The sequence below is a fragment of the Punica granatum genome, unplaced genomic scaffold (genome assembly GCF_007655135.1).
Source record: "Punica granatum isolate Tunisia-2019 unplaced genomic scaffold, ASM765513v2 Contig00410, whole genome shotgun sequence".
In the NCBI taxonomy this organism is placed as follows: domain Eukaryota; kingdom Viridiplantae; phylum Streptophyta; class Magnoliopsida; order Myrtales; family Lythraceae; genus Punica; species Punica granatum.
The window spans coordinates 30,548-48,611 of NW_022204326.1; the positions used below are offsets into that span (position 1 = coordinate 30,548).

The following is an 18,064-nucleotide window of genomic DNA, read 5'->3' on the forward strand; positions in this document are numbered from 1 at the left end:
TTACATGATGGTGCAAAATTTACAGTCTTGTAAAGGACGGCTTGACGGCGTCAATGGCGAGATGACAGTTTGTACTATACTGAAACAATTTTGAAATATTTTATATCATTAAGTAGCAAGAAAAACTTCTTATACCATATTAAAACATTTATAAAACTTTTTAAACCATTAATGTAATTTATCCCCTCGAAGAAAGCAGCATCGATAGCCCGTGCTACGTACTCTGCGTTCTCCGAGATCAACCGATAAATTCTCTAACTAATTAAACTCCCAAAACCGGGAACACTCATTGTTGGTCAGTGTGAGGCTAATTATTTTGTTGCTAACTAGCAGGACGTTACCGGGCAGCTTTTCCTTCTCTCTCTCTCTCTCTGCTGCTATAAATTACAGAGGAAGGGGGGACGGCGCCTCTTCAGTCCTTTCTGCTTCTTAGTCGGAGGGGAAGTCATGGCCATGGCCGCTTCTTCTTCTTCTTCTTCCCTCCTTCGCAACCCCACGGTGGCGATTCTCGTGGTCCTCTGTTTGTGCTCTGCTCTGAAGCTCTGCAATGGCTACTACTACACCATCAACAGGCACAGTTTCGGACACCGCCACCACCGCCCCCGCTTCGCCAGCCACAACTACAGGGACGCCCTCACCAAGTCCATCCTCTTCTTCGAGGGCCAGAGGTCCGGGAGGCTCCCTTCCAGTCAGAGGCTCACTTGGAGGAGAAACTCTGGCCTCTCCGATGGCTCCGCCGCCCATGTATGTCTATTCTCCCCCATTATGAACAATGTGGAAGCGGGCTTGCCCATCTTCTTTTAATTTTCAGTAAAAAGTGCGATTTTTCATCTTTTTTGGGCCATTTTTCTGATGAAAAATGCGTTCTTTTGGTCGAGTGAGTGTATTGTGAGGTGGGTTTGATGAATTTTTCATGCTTCTGAGAACAGAATGGGAAATGGGTTCCTGCTCTTTCTGTTGTTTAATCGAATGGAATGTGAAATCTGGTGACATACTCATGTCTCGTGATTGTGTTTTGAGGGAGGGATGTGAATTGCTGATTTTCGGGACTAATTCGGACAATGCAGGTGGATTTGGTCGGAGGGTACTATGATGCAGGGGACAACGTGAAGTTCGGGTTCCCAATGGCTTTCACCACCACAATGCTGTCGTGGAGTGTCATCGAGTTCGGAGGACTGATGAAGTCGGAGCTCCCGAACGCCAAAGCAGCCATCCGCTGGGCTACTGACTACCTCCTCAAGGCCACCGCCCATCCTGACACCATCTACGTGCAGGTTGCGATTGGCTTGATTTGTTCCTTCCTTATCACTTGATTTGTGAAAGTCATTAAGAGTATACGTGAACATTTTCTTAGATATAATGTAGGGAGGTCTTCTCTTTGGACAATATTAACTGGAAAACTGTGAATTTGTCTAAGATAAATGCTTAGTTTTGGGATAGCTATGCAGATTATGGTCACTGTCAACCAAAATGCGATTATTACTGAGCGGGAAAATCTAAGTGCTGTGACAAATTAAGTTATGCGAGCTGGGTAGTAATACTCATGGAAATTTGTATAATTAGTGCTGCGACAAAGGAGTCTTTTACGGGGACGGAAAGTCCTCTTAATAGAGTGGATGCTGGCAAAAATCCTGCAGGACAAATTAAGCTAGTTGGAAGCAGAACTTAGGTTCGTGTTCATTGTCACTCCTTATGGGAGGGATATATGCAGACTTCTGCGGTTGAAGTTCATTTTCTTTACATGATTGAAGGTAGGGGATGCCAATAGGGACCACGAGTGCTGGGAGAGACCCGAGGATATGGACACACCAAGGAATGTCTACAAGGTTGACAAGAACTCTCCCGGGTCTGATGTTGCCGGTGAAACTGCTGCTGCTCTTGCAGCGGCCTCTCTGGTCTTCAGGAGGAGTGACCCAGCTTACTCCAAGCTCCTTGTCAGAAGGGCTCTTAGGGTAAGTCTACCTAATCTCGATTAGTTGAATAAGATGAGATTGTACAAATTTCTCGTACTCGGATATCGCAAGAAGCAATGCTAAGTGAGGTTTCCATTCAACTGGTATGCAGGTCTTCCAGTTTGCTGATAAGTATAGGGGACCCTACAGCAATGGGTTGAAGAGAGTTGTGTGCCCTTTCTACTGTTCTTACTCTGGTTATGAGGTAAAGCTAATAATTTGTTTCTTTAATTATACCATCTCACTTTTGCTTTTTATAAAGAAAGTTGATTGACTGGAAGAAAACTTTGCACACTAGCCTAGACCCACATCCACATGATTTAAAGAAATCGTTATTTTATGCAACATCAGTAGACTGAACCAATCACATCCCGTAAAATATGTAAACTCAGTACCGAATGTGCAAGATACATAATTATCATGTTAACTCTAAGCCCGTGCGTTACTGAAATCTGTGTAGGATGAGCTGCTGTGGGGAGCAGCTTGGCTGTTTAAGGCCACGAAGAACCCGATCTTCCTCAAATACATCCAAATCAACGGACAGACTCTAGGAGCCGGAGAGTACGACAACACGTTCGGGTGGGATAACAAGCATGTCGGTGCAAGAATCCTTCTCTCCAAGGTCTGTTTACCGTTTGCCTCTTCCTACCTCCAATGTAATACTTTCGTCGATTGATTTCGCGAAAATCATATTTGGTTGTGGACCCTTCAATGAATACGACCGTTTTTACTTGTTGCTGGGGATTCGGGTAGGCATTTCTGGTGCAGAAGCTGCAATCACTTCATGACTACAAAGGCCACGCAGATAACTTCATATGCTCGGTGATACCAGGGGCTTCTTTCTCTTCTACCCAATACACTCGTGGTATTTAACTCTTCACATCTCTGTCCCTCGTTTGTGACGGCTCTATGTTTTTGTTTTGTTTTATGTTTCATTGAAGCTTTTGTCTTGTTTTTCTCTCGGGGAAATTAACGAAAGGGGGCCTGCTCTTCAAGATGAGCGATGACAACATGCAGTACGTGACGTCCACCTCATTCCTGCTATTGGCCTACGCCAAATACTTGACATCCGCGGACAGGATCGTTAACTGTGGAGGCACGACCGTCACCCCCAGCCGTCTCCGCTCCATTGCCAAGAAGCAGGTGGACTACTTACTGGGGGACAACCCCTTGAAGATGTCCTACATGGTGGGGTACGGACCACGGTACCCGCAGAAGATCCACCACAGGGGGTCATCCCTCCCCTCCATCGCCACCCACCCTGCCAAGATCCAGTGCCACGCAGGCTTCGACTTCATGCACTCCACCTCTGCCAACCCCAATGTCCTGGTGGGCGCCGTCGTGGGCGGGCCCGACATGAACGACAGGTTCCCGGATGATCGGTCTGATTATGAGCAGTCCGAGCCTTCCACCTACATCAATGCGCCTCTGGTCGGGGCCCTTGCATATCTCGCGCACTCGTTCGGTCAGCTCTAATAGAAGACCGGCTCTGGAGTGGAATCTCCTGTTTCGTGTTGCGGACGCCTCGAGCGCATTTACTTAATATATTTCCGACAAGTTAGGGTGTTTTTTTCTTCTCTTTTCCGTGTGTAGTGTAGAATTTGGGTCGATGGGGTCGAGTCCTTAAAAGAAGGGAAAGGGAAAAAAGGACTCGAGCCCCAAACCTATTGAGGGTGGAGTTGGAAGCCTTTGTGATGTGGTCAAAGTGTAGATATGGAGGGCTAATGTAGTGTGGGATAGGGTTAAATTAGTGATTTTATTACTTAAATGACAAGGTCATATTTCGTGCCTAGAACGGCATTTCTTGAAATTATATATTATGGAATTATGGGTGGGGGAGAAGAAGTTTTATTTTGATCTTTAATTAGGGTGCTTGTCTTTTTTTTTTTTTTTGGTAAATGGGGTGCTTTGTCGTGTAACCTCTTTGGTGATGTTTAATTATAACTGGGCTTTATTGAGTTTGTGTTAAGGATATGTCTTCGGGACTTGAAGTGTGTCCATTTTTCTTCACTTTGCAATGCAATGCAAATATGAGAAGTCTCTTTATTGGGTGAAAAAGGGAAGGGGAAGTAATGCAAGAATAGAAAGAAAAAAGACGTAATATAATAACACTTGTATTCGTCTCGAAATTAAGGTTATGTTTTGGTTGATTGAAATTGTCAATCCATTCCGAATCTGTTCCGCAAGGAACAACATTTTTCGCGTTTCGTTGCATCCGGAATAGGAATAGCAATTTCAGATGAACTCTCTCATCCTCCATAGGGGGCATGGCCATTACCCACTCCACTATCCCCCATAGCAACTCTTATCGGGAATAGATATTAAATCTCCATCTTGTACTTAGCTCAACCCCTTCACTGTCACCGTTCAACCGTTACTGCTCTCAAGCTCCACCATCACTGCCCGCGGCTTGCCACAATCTCGTGAACCATAGGTCCGACCTTGAGCCACTCAAAAGGTTAGATCTAAGGTGGCTCAAGAGCCACCCAGGAGGTCCTCCACGCGATCCAGTCTCGAAGTCCTCACGGCAGGGCCGTCGATTGCTACCGTCGTCGACGACGACAATGCTGCCACCTTCGCAAGGCTTCGACCGCTAAAGACGACTTAGACGCAAAGGCGAGGCGGAGATCGAGAAAGCTGCCACCCAGGAGGTCGACCTTCACTCCATTCGCGAACCCCCTAGCAGCGGGGAGCCATGTACTATTCATCTTCTTCATGTTGAAGAAGATGAACAATGCATTTTCTTTTCCTTTTAATTCTATTTAATATAATATTTTAATATTTTACAAAAGGGGTATTCATATCTTTTTATCTTGTTTACATTGTATTCTCGGTTTTCACCTTTTTTCTATTCTGTCCAACCAAAATAAATAAATTTCATCAGAATTTCTATTACATTCTCTGTCAATTCTAATCCATGTCCAATCTATTCTGTATCAATTCCATTCCAGTGAACCAAACGCAGCCTAAGAGATTTCATATTCAAATATTATTGATATAAACATACGAGTCCTTCTTAGGTCATCTCAGGTATTGAACCATTAGAGAGGATAAAGAGGGGGATATATTATTTGCAGAAACTTATATATATCCTGATAAAATTATTGCAAAGTAATTGTGCTATGAAATTAGATTGTCCCTTTCGATCCGGCCTCCTACGGGTACAAGTTATACCAAGAATCCCATGTTGTCATATGAGACTCATAACAATGAAACAATTACTGCAGGATTGAGTCTAACGACGTGTTGACCGTTGACAGGGCGAGGGGTTTTTTTTTTTTTTTTTTTGTGGAGGGGAAGGCATGTGAGATTGTTGGGAGTTGTCGAAAAGCTGCCCCCTTTGGCCATTGGGCAGTTTCAAATGTCAGACATCTCAGACCCGAGTCAGAGCCGAGATGGCTTTTCTGCACGAGATGTATGAGACCACATGGACATGGACACAATAATTAAAAAGAATAATAATGATATCTATAATCCAAAGGAAGACATTCATTCCTTCGAGGCCATGGTCCTTAATTGGGGTTCATTGATTAATTAATCAGAGTGACAGTTGATTAATATAGATTATCTTATACAGTTAAGTCCTCCAAAATTTTTCTATGTAGTTATCCGACATTAGTACGGGACATTGGCGCGTCTACGTAGTGAGGACTTAGGATCCGAGGAATGTCTTCAAAGATGGGCTACCGGTTAATGCATCGCGAATCAAGGGTGCGTATCTGCCTCCCAAAGTAGGAGGGTTTGGGAGACGAGTTTAGACATTGAAAATTCTATGAGAACAAGGAGACAATATGATACATTGATATTTCAGCTTCAGTGTTTAGTAATTTCACACATACTATATCGATTTAGCATATTTACTATTTATGATGCACTTGTATTAATCATGAATAATAGAGATACCAAACGCTTAGAATGAAATATTAAACATTCAAACTGAAAATATTAAATGTATCACCGTGAATCTTTGTCATGTTAGACGTATCAATTTAACTTTATTGCTATATTTTGGAAGAAAAATGACGAGGCATAATAAGCTAATGGAGAGCACGGGGTCGATATTATCATGTAGTTAGATTTCGAGGCATATGGTACTTATTCGTGCAGGAACGGCAAAGGATCGGGGGCTCGCATGTTAGATCACGTCGGATGTATACGCTTTCTCAGGCGAAGAAAGGTAGGAGAGGCCACTCGAAGCACTTCATGGATAAGGTCTGAACCGACGCTCGAATAAAATTAGTCTTTAACTAATGAGTAGAGAATCGCTGTGTCTTGCAAACAGCACTGGGCCGGTATCTCGCAAGCAGCCCATTCCTGGGCCTCAGCATCTACAGAAGCCCAAGACCACTTGGCCCAACAGCAATCCATTATGTCTGCTGCAACTTTGAAGAGCCAGGTCCATGAAATCAAGTCAATGGGCTTACTGAAACCCGAACCACTTCCTCCTGAATTTGCTGGGACCTGTAAGAGGTTCGTTCGATTTATGAACTTGTACTGATGTTGGTACGAACTGACACTCGACTTCGGTACATCGGCGCATCAAGTTCTCTCATCGGTCAGGTAGGGCCAAACCAGCTCTGAGCTCCAGAGAGGAAATGGCCTCGTGCGACCAAGTAGGATCCCCAACAAATTTGGCCTGAAATTTCATCACTAAGGGCAGCGTCCACGTGCCACTAATTCACTACTAATATGTTGATATCAATTGAGAAACTGACGAGCGAGTTAAACACGAAATGTTTCTTCAATTATTGCCCCGTGTGGCACCGATTTCCGTGTGTTGACGATTAACGATCACAATGACTTACTAGAAATAATCATATGCATATTCGGCCAGTTCCAGAATACACTCGCTAGAATGTTGTGTCTAGAGATTTTTGGAGCATAAAATATCAGCATCAGCCATTGGGGTACTCAATTAATCCACAATATGCGCAATGGTTTCATTCAATCCAGTCTTCACATATGAACTATACATATAGAAAGATCAGTGCTTCTTTCTGCCATATATAATGGACTTTGCGAAGCCAGCTCGCCCCCAGACACGGATTCTGCCGCAGGCACAAGGTTTTAAGCTTAACTTTTATTCATTTGCTGCTAATTCATAGTTTCTCATGCAAACTCACCACATAATGCATTGTGCTTCGCGATACCACGATGTCTCAATTCATTGTGACTCGTCTGTCGCCGAGGGAACAGATTTTACCTGAAATAGAGCACGGTTACACAGTGATACATAAATCCGTCCTAAAGGGATACACGGAAAGCTACTCTACAGTGTAAACTGATTTTACACCCTGTTCACCAAGGGCTGGCATCCCGGATTATTGGGGTACAGGTCATAATTATACGATTAATCAGGCCATTCCTACGAAAATGAGTGGTCTCCACTGATAATAGCACTGGCACCGAGCGTACAAGAATATCAGCTTATAAAAGTAGTGTTTCAAATTGTGATTGTCTTGATAGTTCTTACCAATTGACGGAACTTGAGGATGTAGAACATCTCAAGGTATCGTCGAATTTCACGTCTCTCGAGCTTTGAAACATACTTCCAGAAGCCATAGACACCAGCAAGTGTCATCAACCTCTCGGAATAAATCTTCCAGGTATATCTGCACGACCACATAAACACAGCTCAGGATAGCTCATGGCCACAGACAATCACTGTTACAACGAATTGGCAGTTGATAAAATGGAGGATGGGACTCTTCTGGCCTGAACCAGTGAATTTGAGCGAATTGAAACCATGGTTTTGTACACTAGCTGAACGATATGTGATTTCAATCCTCATGTTCACTTGTGGAACCCCAAAAAACCAACTTCTCTTTTCCTCCTCATAAATATCTAAGTTTTTACTCTTAAGGTTTGATGAAAGTAGATACCAACAGCCCGTTTGATTTTAGGATTAGTTTTTATATTTTTTAATTTTAACTTTAACTCTACCTACTACACAACAAAAGTCAACAACACAACTATTACTTTTTTCATTTTCTTTAATTTTTTTAACTATTCAATTCAATTTTTAATACTAAATTCTCTCAATTATTCATTACTTTTTCACACTTTTCTCATAATTCAACGATACAATCATTACAACCCAATTAAAATCAAAACTCAACTCTACTTTAACTCTAAAACCAAACACACCACAAATCACACAGATGGCTCTACTACGTAATTGAATCAGGGGAATATCATCAAATAAAGGTTTATAAGTAAAATTACCAAAGAAGGAAAACAAACGGAGATTGAGAGGTGAAAAAGTTACCTCATTAAAAAAATTAACTTATTAAACTGTGTGTTAAAAATAACTCTGTTCGTAAAAGGACGCATTTTCAATTTGGAAAAAACATAACCACAGTACTTGGTTCGAAAAAGGACGCTTTTTCAAATGCTGGACCTCAACCAGAGCAGTATCTCACCCACCCCCCCCCCCCCCCTCCTGTTCTACCCCAAGTTGAAATGTGAACTTTTGCACAAAGACAAGGGAAGAGGGTCTTGCAGATACGGTTCTACTGACCTTTCGAAGATCCTCTGAAGCCCGCCATCAGATATTTTATTCCACTGAGTCGGGTCCTCTTTGCACTGCTGAAAGAAATCTGCCATGAGAGTGGCAGCTCTATCAGGATGGTAAGGATCAATGTGGAATCCAGATATTCCGTGCTCGATTATCTCCGCAGGACCACCATGACAGGTGGCAAATGTAGGAAGGCCACAAGTCATGGATTCAACGACTGTAAGTCCAAAAGCTTCATAGAAGGCAGGCTGCAAACAAGGAGCATTGGAGAAGAAGAGTCATCCAACACCTCATCATACATAGCGACAGATAAAAACGAACTGATGAAGTTCAGAATAACAATCCACCTGAACAAAAATGCCTCTTGAATCAGCTATGTATCGATATAACTCGCCATTGCGAGCACGATTTGTTTGGGCTGACATCCACCGAAATTGGCCATCTAAGTTGTATTTCTCCATAAGGTCGTGCATCTTTTCAATTTCTGCAATTTCTTCTCTGTCTTTGGACTTCTTCACATCATTATAACCAGCAACGATAACAATATTTGCCAGCTCCCTCAGCTTAGAGTTCTTAGCGTAGCATTCCACCAATCCGGTTATATTTTTAACACGATCTAACCTAGCCATCGAAAATATCATGGGCTTCGACCTATCACTCAATGTTCCACTGCAACAGTAAAAGCGAAATGTCAAAAAGCAATTACATAGGATATCGCATTACAAGCATAATAAAATTTGTTGCAAGAGTTCCATGCCACCATTCTGTTCTGACCAAACCCAAGAAGGCATATTAAATATGTTGCAAGAGTTCCTTGCCACCATCCTGTTTTTAAAACCAGTAGACATCTTTCAAGAAGTCAAACATTCAATAATTTTCATTATCACTCACATGATATGCTAATTTTCGATTCTATTTTGATATTCGATATGAATTGACCATCAAACAGGCAAATAACAAGAGCAAAATTACAAACTGCCAAATTGGTCATGCACCCAAATAAATTGAAATTGGGCTGATAAAACAAATATGAATTGGTTTTGATAGATTTACCATCTGTAAGGACTACATAAAGAAGTCAACCTAATTCAAATATCCATAAGAGATGGGACAATGGGTACTCATTGGATGGCAACAAGGATATCACAGACACAGCAGAATATATAAGATAACTGACTTACATGTGCTCATCATTTTGTTCAGGGTCATACAACAGCTTCTCAATCGAACCATGTAATGCTGTAAGTCTCTTGCTCTTCTCGGAATATGGAAAGTAGATGGACATATCAGCACCAGGAGAGACGATATTGAACTTCGGATCAAACACATCAATTCCATGGACAACTCGATAGAGACCAGGAAGGGTGAAAGCAGAGTGGCTTTCATACTGTCCAACGGTATCTTTCCTGAGAGAAAGCTCATAAATCAAATAACAAGCAAGGTACTATAAAAATGAAAACATGATAAAACAGGGTTGATAGAGCCAAGCAGACGAAAAATTTTATCTTTAGAAGCACCTGAGAACAGTATAATAATTAAATTTGCTTAGTAACGATTTTCCATAGCTGATGCAAGGAAACAGTAATGTAAATAAGCTTGCTTAGTATTGCTTTGTCACAGCCACCAACAAAATGAAGTGAGCTATCACCGATATAGACGTACTAAACTCGTACATCTACCACTACTAGTTGCCCCTCTGATATCTGCTGAAGATATCTTCAAATCTACTTTCAAGATAAGACCCTTGGTAAATACTGTTCGAAAGCCACTTTAATTGAGCAAAGAAATCCCACATCAGCTAGTTTAAAGAAATTTACACGATATACCATGGGGGTAAAGTCTAAATTCATGGGCATATATTTCGAGTCAGAAATTGTCAGAGATGGATCCGCAGAAAATGAAAAATTCGTCAAAAGATACCAACTGTTTGACATCTCATTTCATGAAGCATAGCACGTCTACCCTCAAAAAGGAAAAAGTACTAGCAAACTAGTCAATAAAACATGCCAGTTCAAATTGGCCACAAGTGGAAACAAGAATTAATTCTATGATAACTACACTCCGGTGCCCTGATAAAAGTAGCAATGTGATATTGTGATGGGGGGAGAAAAACTTACGTTCCAGCAATCTCTTGGTAAGTACTGGTGATAATAAAATCAGCGTTATTCATGGCTAATAGGTCAGCAGTGAACTGACAGGAAAAGTGGTACTTCTCATCATATTTTTTCCAATAGATATCTGAATCTGGATACTTTGTTTTCTCCAACGCATGGGCAATTGTGCACTGCAGATACATTAGTCAAGGAAATGCATAATTAGAGTGACACTAAGTCATTATTATTATTATCTAAATATGATGAGAGCAGGAGAAAGCTAATACCTGTGTAACCCCCATCTTGGAAGCCAATAATGAGGCGACAAGATTTCCATCACTATAGTTCCCAATAATAAAATCTGGAATTCCTTGTAGCTCGGCAGTAATTTCATTTGCTGCATCCTGATACAATGCCAAAACAAATTAAAGAAAGAAAGACATTTCCAAATAAACAGATCTGATTGTGAAACGATTGCTTGGTGGTATTTTCACTAATGGGTGACATAAAAGTTGCAAATGAGGAAAGGTGTGGTGGAGGACTCTGCAAGCCGCAGAAGGAATGCTCAGTGCATCATGAACCACGTTGAGCAATGGCAGTCACTCTGGTGAGCTAAAGTTAACAGAACGAGTTCTCATAATGACGGGGAGTGAAGTCTCTATTGATGCCTATGGTGATACAGCAGGGCAGGGCAACAATGATAATCGGATATTTAGGTACATTTACCGCGTCAGTGATCTAGGGTTTCATTATCTATGATGGCCATTATTAGCAGAAATTCCCTAAGATTACAGGGAGCTGAGGGAAGCTACTCCAACGTGTGGGAGAGAAATGACCAATTACCACCTACATCGAAAAAGCTGTCATTGATGGCTCAGATAGAATAATTCTTCAATGCTCACTCTCAAAGACATTAATGGTAGCAATAAAACAGTGCATAAATAATCAGGAAAAACATTGATTCACTAGCTCTAATCCTCGTGGTAAATTCAAGTTAAGACTTTATTATCATAAAGTCATGAAAACTCATTTAAGAAGAAAAGCGAGAAAGGGATACCGAGGCAAAAGTCTCCAGATAAGGCCAGATATCAAATCTCGAGATCCACTGACGCAAGATTCCCTTTTCTGATCTGAAAGGAACTCGTAAAATGTGTGTGTGCTCAGTTCCACTGACTCTTTCCATTCGTTGATTGCACGTAGTTCCTTTTGCATCAGGTATTAGCCTAGTAACCTGACAGATACAGTAAAGAGTTAGTAAAGACGGGATAAATCAGTCAAGAGACAATATGCTTGCTCCTTTAACAAAGCAATAGACTTACTATTAGAATCCTTGGAGTTATATCTAATCCTTGCTTCCGTATTCTCTCGAGCATTTCATTTTCAAGAGCCCGTACTTGATCCAGTATGTAAACAACCTGTACATGAAGAAAACAAATCATTAAGATGATATCAAAATGAGTAAACGTCACGCTATACTTGCAGTGGTTGATCCAACAAAGATGACAAACCCAATAATTAGAGAGCAGAAAATATGACAGAATCATGCTTTATCTCAACTTTGAAAGCAATCACTACCTGTCCGCCAGTGTCAGGCAATCCCAACACATTTGCTTGTCCAAAGTACCCATGTATAGACAAAATGACCACATTGAACACCATAGGGATCCTTCCAAGAAATGTCTCTAATGTAGCGGGATCAGGAGCCTGTAGGATATCCAAGAGAAGGTGCATCATCTCGAGCACCCTTGATGCAGTGTCACCCCAACCTTTCTCAAATCCCATACCTTGTAATCTGCGCCATAAATCAGATACAATGTTTTACCATGTGACCCCTGAACTTTACATGTCATAAAACTAAATCCAAAAGGAAATTAGCAACTGAGAAGTTATACACATATTCAAACTCAGCGAACGGTGCATCAGGAGGAAGTTTAGAAAGATAATCCTCTGCCTTTGCCAGAGCGGACTGAAGCCTCGGAACGCTCTGTATCCTATCATTGAGCATCAAGGTCTGCATAGATAATATAATGAGAATCTGTTATACGGAGCAGTCTCTCAAAAGAAAAAAAGTCCGTCATCAAAGAAGAATCAGAAACAACCCAATGGAGGTGGGGCCAATACAATTCAATGATGCTTCAGTAAACAAGTGACATCTGATAATATGATCGCTATCCATGTTGCTAAACTTACATATCCCTTATACTTGTGCGCCCGAAGGAAATCAAGTAACGGCTCCAAACAGTCCTTGTTCCGAAACATGATTGAAGAAAGGTGGCGGTTGAGGAATTGAACACCATTGCCGATGGATGAAGATCGATTAGGACGGGGAAAAGTTGCATTGAATGGCTCAAAGTCCAGCTCGAGGACGAAACCTTTTGAAGACCTGCCATATACCAGAGAGCAAAATCATCAAAGCCTAAAATTAAGAGCGAATCTTGTGTCATATAATATGAAGTTTGAAAAGGAAAGAGAAGTTGCGTACTGCCCATCCACAAGCTCTTCTTTAAAACAAAGATATTCCGAGACTGTCAATTGCTCAACGTTGAGCTCAAAAACATTAACACGGACATATTCCCAAACGCCAGGCCTCGGACGGATCGCAATTGCCACAAAAGGAGGCAATACGATGGCTTCCTATCACCAGAAATACACTTTTACATCAGAAAATGACCATTAAATGTCAATGTTCAGACAGTGAAATCTTCTTCGGATATCTCTAAACATATGTATACATGAAAATCAATCCTGCCACCCTTCCCCACATGACAAATTCTCATACAACATAAAACTCATCAGAAGCCGTGAATTTAAGCATGAAAGCAAGTTGTGCGGTAACAAGCTTCCTGTTGCCGGAGAGCCAAAAGTTTCACCGGCAAGTCTCAGTTCCCGTCAGCAGGCTATGATCTGTAGTAACTGTTAAGAGGAGCAGCAGAGTGGAAGCGGATACCTGCGCGCATCGGAGGACCTCGCTGAAAGGGCCATCCTTGAGAGCCTTCTTCGACTCATCATCGCCGATGATACCCTCGAGCTCGTCCAGGAGGTGATGCGGTTGCAATATCGCCTTCCCCTGAGCCACATACCTTCAGAGAAAAAAAAAGAAGAAGAAGAAAAGCAGAGAAGCAAACCCAACAAAAAAGCAGCTTTAATCGCTCAGTAATTTTTAAGAGGAGAAAAGCAGCAGAGGATCTCAACAGAAGGAAGATGGGGGTGCAGAACCTGGAGAGAAGAGCGATGAGCTCGTTCCGATGAGCGGAGAGAGTGCCCTCGACGCGGTCTCTCATGCTGGGGATCCGAGTCAGCTTAGGGCCCGACATGACTGAGACAGAGAGTGGGCGTTCGCCGCCGGTGCAGAGGTGACTGCGGAAGTTCTCGACTGATCAACCCAGTAAGTAAGGAACGAGAGAGGAGGGAGGGACGAAGAAGCAAGTCGTGCCTGAAGAGAGAAGAGGCTGGGGAATTTGATGATGGTGGGAGGGATGCTCAAAGCTCAGTGGCGTGTTTGAACAGCGTACGATCGGATTGGACACCAAAGAAGAAGAAGAAGAAGAAGAAGAAGACAAACGGGGGCGGAGGTGTTGGCGCTGCGAGAGAGAGAGAGAGAATTGGTAGTTGCGCGAGTGAGACGTTGGTACTGGTAACACTCGACACTTGGCTCTCGTTCTTACTTCTTATTTTTCTCTCTTACTTCGTTTGTTTATATTTTTGGATGTGGATCACCCCACGTATATAACGTTAGTCATAAGTTATTCGATATTTGTTTTATTTTAATAAGATTTTGAATTCGAATCTTGTAAATTAAAAAAATTTACGTTAAGAGAATTTTATCTTTAAAATAGCTAATTAGGCTCGATTGCATTAGTCGAAAGAAGGTGCACACCGAAAGAAAATCTAATCAAAACCGATCGATTTCACTTCGAAGCGAGATTTGATCAAATAAGGGAATCTTTCACAATCATGAATTATTTTTTATTACAGGACTCGAAATCGAAATTTTGAATGACGAGAGTCAATTAGTGCAATTGACTCGAAGAGATAACTTTATTTTTTTATTGCAACAAATACTTATAAATTTAGTACAATAAAAGATAAATTTTAATAATTATGAATAATCACACCCCGCAAATTAAATTAGAAACTCTTGATCGCCTGGCGGACAGCATACGCCACTTTATTATATCTCTTGTTTGACGAGATAAGGTGACTTTTATATGAAGCACGGATATGTTCCGGTGGCCCAGCCGCAGGTTTTCAATTCCCAAATTGTGGGTCCAACCTCCAATATGAGCTCGTAAAGATAAGAGGGCTCATGCACCCGAAGTACGTACGTAATTTTGTTTTATGTTTTCCTTGGTTCGATAATATGCTCCTAATTATTAGTGTACCAACGTCACTAATCTCATTGACGGCGTTACCAAATTCGTATGTAATCATAATAAAATCAAGTAAATTTTAGAAATTTATAGCTGCGTTATTAAATTATAATTAAAATCAATTCAAATGATTTAACGGTTGTTCTATTAATTTTATATTCGAGTTTTGTGAATGAAGAAAATTAATGTTGAAAAAATTTTACCCATTCGTGTACCGAATTGAATTAATCGAAATCCATTAAACTTTCATATGGTGATGTACATATCGAAAAAAATTATAACCAGATATCTTCGCAATATAATCCTATTCTACACTGAAAGTGAACTTTTCTATCAATATTATATTATATCAATCACTTTTTTTTTTGGCTGGAAATATTATATCATATCAATCACTTGAGAAAAATCATCCGCATTGTCCACATTTGTACATAGATCATCCAATCACAACCATTTCTATGATAGTTGAGTTTTGCAACCGAACAGCTTATGTTTATTGATGAGAATCCCACCTTAGACGATTAATGAGAAACTTCTATATAAGTAATATGATGAAATTCGCCTGTCACTTTAAACTTCTGGACCAAATATGATCTTACCCACTTACATCTGTTGCTTCACTCAATAATGCATCCATTATAATAAAATTATAGAAAGAAACAACATGAGATCTCTGTAGTTCATGATAGGCATCGGAAAAAAATCTCTGTCAATTCATGAATGGGTCACATGTAGTTGAAAGCTTCCTCGAGTTCTTATCCACTAAGATATTCTATCATGAAACTGAGGCTTTGTTTGGCAAATGAAATTTTTTTTAACTCTCTCTAAACTCAAATTATCTTTAATTTAATAACATAATTATTATTTTTTCTCTTTTTCTTCAATTTTTTTTATCTTAATCACCATTAAATTTAATTTTTAATATTAAATTATCTCAAATATTCATTACTTTTTTTCACTTTTTCTCATTTATTTGCCAAAGAAGACCTGAGATTCTCATCCTTCAAAAAAATATTTAGTGAGATATCACATGTTATGTGGTGGTATAACTCTCAATTAACAACTGGCATATGAAAATAAATATTGTTATAGTTCATAGAATTTTTTTTCTCCATCTTCACATATATCGATTATTGATTTAATTTTATAAAATTATGTGATTGTATAATACTCATCCTACATTTTCCCATCATCCTTAGCCAATAGAAAAGCTAGCTAGAGTAGTTTTGCAAAACCTACACAATTGTGGTATCTTGGTAGTATATTCCCTCTATTTGACTAGGGAACAAGAAAAGAAAATGGCTCGTGGAGAATAATGATGTCGTTTTCTGCTTTTTCAGTCTTTCTTTATCTTTATCTTAGCCAATCCATATGTGTCCTCGTCTTTTTCACTAAAACGGGAGCATTAGATTGTTTGGTAGTCAGACTCGATGATTCGACGGTTTTGGCCCCAACTTATTTTTGGTAGTGAAGGATAAAATTCATTAAAGATGAGGGACTATGACCCCTACACCTAAGGGTGGCGATTCGTATCATGATGTGTTTATAAATGTCTTGTCTAAACGAATTCGTGTCATCAAAGTCAGTACTCGTATACGACACGATTATTAAACAGGTCATGTTTCACACGACAAATTTATATCCGTGTCAACTCGTACACGACACATTTAAACCTGTTTATCGAAACGTGTCATAATAGGTACACGTATCCATACACGACACGATTATACCCGGTTATCCGAACACGTTAACATGACATGTTTATCCAACCCGGCTAACCATTCAAAATTAGGGTTAGTGGAAGGGTATTTTGGTAAATTCAGTTAGATAAACAAATTAATAGGTTACACGATTAAATACGTCTAAATAAACAGGTTTAATCGTGTATAATCGGGTTACACAGGTTCAACTCGGTAAGACACGTTTATTAACAGTGTCTAAACGAGTTGGACCCGTTTAGATCGAATACCAAAAATGCCCAACCCGAACTCGTTTAACTTTGTGTCGTGTTATCGTGTCGTGTCAAATATTACCGATCCTATCTACACCACTAGCACGGTGGTCTAGTGGTTAAACTCCAAGTGTTTCACTTAAACATCATGAGTTCGAACCTCAATGAGAATGTAGAGCTCGCTACTATATGGGTGTATTATGGGCTAACAATGATCGGCTCATAATGCTTGATCCAATAGGTCTTGGACTTAATTCACTAGTGTACTGGTGGGACAGCGGTGACCAAGTTGGGCTAAATCTCAACGAGCTATGGCGAAAGGAACATTTCGTGACGGTCAGGTTTCCTTAGTTATGACAGCTACAGTGGGCTAATTTGACCTGACTTTTTTTATTCAGCTAAAAAAAAGAGGGACTATGACCCCTACAGTGAAAAAAAAATCCCTGACAACAGATAAAACTCGGAAAACATGGAATAGGATAATAAATAGATGACGAAGATGGTTGCCAACGACCATTTTTTGTGAGAAGATCAGTGCAGCAATTTTATCTCTCTCGGAGGACATGGCCCAACCTGATCTTTTCGAACTTGTTACCTTTTTCAATGGAAGCATCGAGTCGCCATTAATAAGGGGAATCCAATAAGAAGTTCGGAAATCCCTCACTCAATATCCAGTCCTTCAATAAAAAGGCATGTAAATCAATGTTGTGATTGTATTTGTTTGGATTTAATTTTAAGTGCTGAAATTTTAAGCATTTAGTCAAATAAGTGCTTGGTTGATTACATAAAAATTGTTTGATAAAATTAAGTGTTGAAAGTTTAGAGTTTTTAGCGCAATGCTCTCATGCCAGCCAACTATTTTCTTTCTTTTCACTTTTAACCCCTATCTTTACTATTAATTTATTTTTATCATTTCTCAAATTAAAAAATCCAAAAAAAAAGAGAAGTAAATCGAGATCCAGGGAAGGGGGCGGTGGTGGCCATTGGTTCCGGCTGGCACCGCCATAATCGAGGTCCCGGCGACATTAGGGGTGGCCGGCGACCTTCAACAATCCAACAGAATAATACCATTTTCAAGAACCGAGAGTAAGGACTATGCACAATAGCATCAAATATAGGAACTCGACTTTTCTTTGGTTTAAGCCTCACGTATGACATCAATCAATCCAACGAAGTAATAT

The 18,064-nt window shown here is 40.4% G+C and overlaps 2 protein-coding genes across 3 annotated transcripts; one reads left to right on the forward strand and one right to left on the reverse strand.

Moving 5' to 3' along the window:
* Positions 1 to 352: 352 nt before the first annotated feature.
* LOC116190273 (endoglucanase 17-like) lies at positions 353 to 3,921 on the forward strand. The gene is made up of 7 exons (XM_031519955.1): positions 353 to 744; positions 1,068 to 1,274; positions 1,752 to 1,952; positions 2,065 to 2,157; positions 2,413 to 2,574; positions 2,706 to 2,817; positions 2,932 to 3,921. The coding sequence occupies exons 1-7, from the start codon at positions 448 to 450 to the stop codon at positions 3,426 to 3,428; spliced, it is 1,569 nt and encodes a 522-aa protein (XP_031375815.1). The 5' UTR covers positions 353 to 447; the 3' UTR covers positions 3,429 to 3,921.
* A 2,902-nt stretch (positions 3,922 to 6,823) lies between these two features.
* Positions 6,824 to 14,238, reverse strand: LOC116190272 (sucrose synthase 3-like). Of its 2 annotated transcripts, XM_031519954.1 has the most exons (16): positions 13,996 to 14,238; positions 13,779 to 13,919; positions 13,510 to 13,642; positions 13,045 to 13,196; positions 12,753 to 12,945; positions 12,455 to 12,573; positions 12,138 to 12,354; positions 11,882 to 11,977; positions 11,620 to 11,793; positions 10,850 to 10,966; positions 10,587 to 10,753; positions 9,651 to 9,875; positions 8,817 to 9,138; positions 8,473 to 8,717; positions 7,426 to 7,564; positions 6,824 to 7,155 (listed from the first exon to the last, which is right to left on the reverse strand). In XM_031519954.1, exons 2-16 carry the CDS (start codon positions 13,874 to 13,876, stop codon positions 7,117 to 7,119), a joined length of 2,436 nt encoding a protein of 811 aa, XP_031375814.1. In that variant the 5' UTR covers positions 13,877 to 13,919; positions 13,996 to 14,238; the 3' UTR covers positions 6,824 to 7,116. The 2 variants fall into 2 exon arrangements, with proteins under 2 accessions (XP_031375814.1, XP_031375813.1); XM_031519953.1 differs by having other exon boundaries at positions 13,779 to 14,238.
* Between the last annotated feature and the right edge of the window lie 3,826 nt (positions 14,239 to 18,064).

Bases quoted from the DNA above. Each gene is read 5' to 3' on its own strand.
- LOC116190273 (XM_031519955.1), top strand. From the start codon at position 448: ATGGCCATGGCCGCTTCTTCTTCTTCTTCTTCCCTCCTTCGCAACCCC. The intron at 1,953-2,064 runs GTAAGTCTACCT...ACTGGTATGCAG, and splicing joins TTGTCAGAAGGGCTCTTAGG to GTCTTCCAGTTTGCTGATAA. The intron at 2,818-2,931 runs GTATTTAACTCT...AATTAACGAAAG, and splicing joins TTCTACCCAATACACTCGTG to GGGGCCTGCTCTTCAAGATG.
- LOC116190272 (XM_031519954.1), bottom strand. From the start codon at position 13,876: ATGTCGGGCCCTAAGCTGACTCGGATCCCCAGCATGAGAGACCGCGTC. The intron at 10,967-11,619 runs GTATCCCTTTCT...GCATTGTATCAG, and splicing joins ATCTGGAGACTTTTGCCTCG to GATGCAGCAAATGAAATTAC. The intron at 9,139-9,650 runs GTAAGTCAGTTA...TTACTGTTGCAG, and splicing joins GAACAAAATGATGAGCACAT to TGGAACATTGAGTGATAGGT.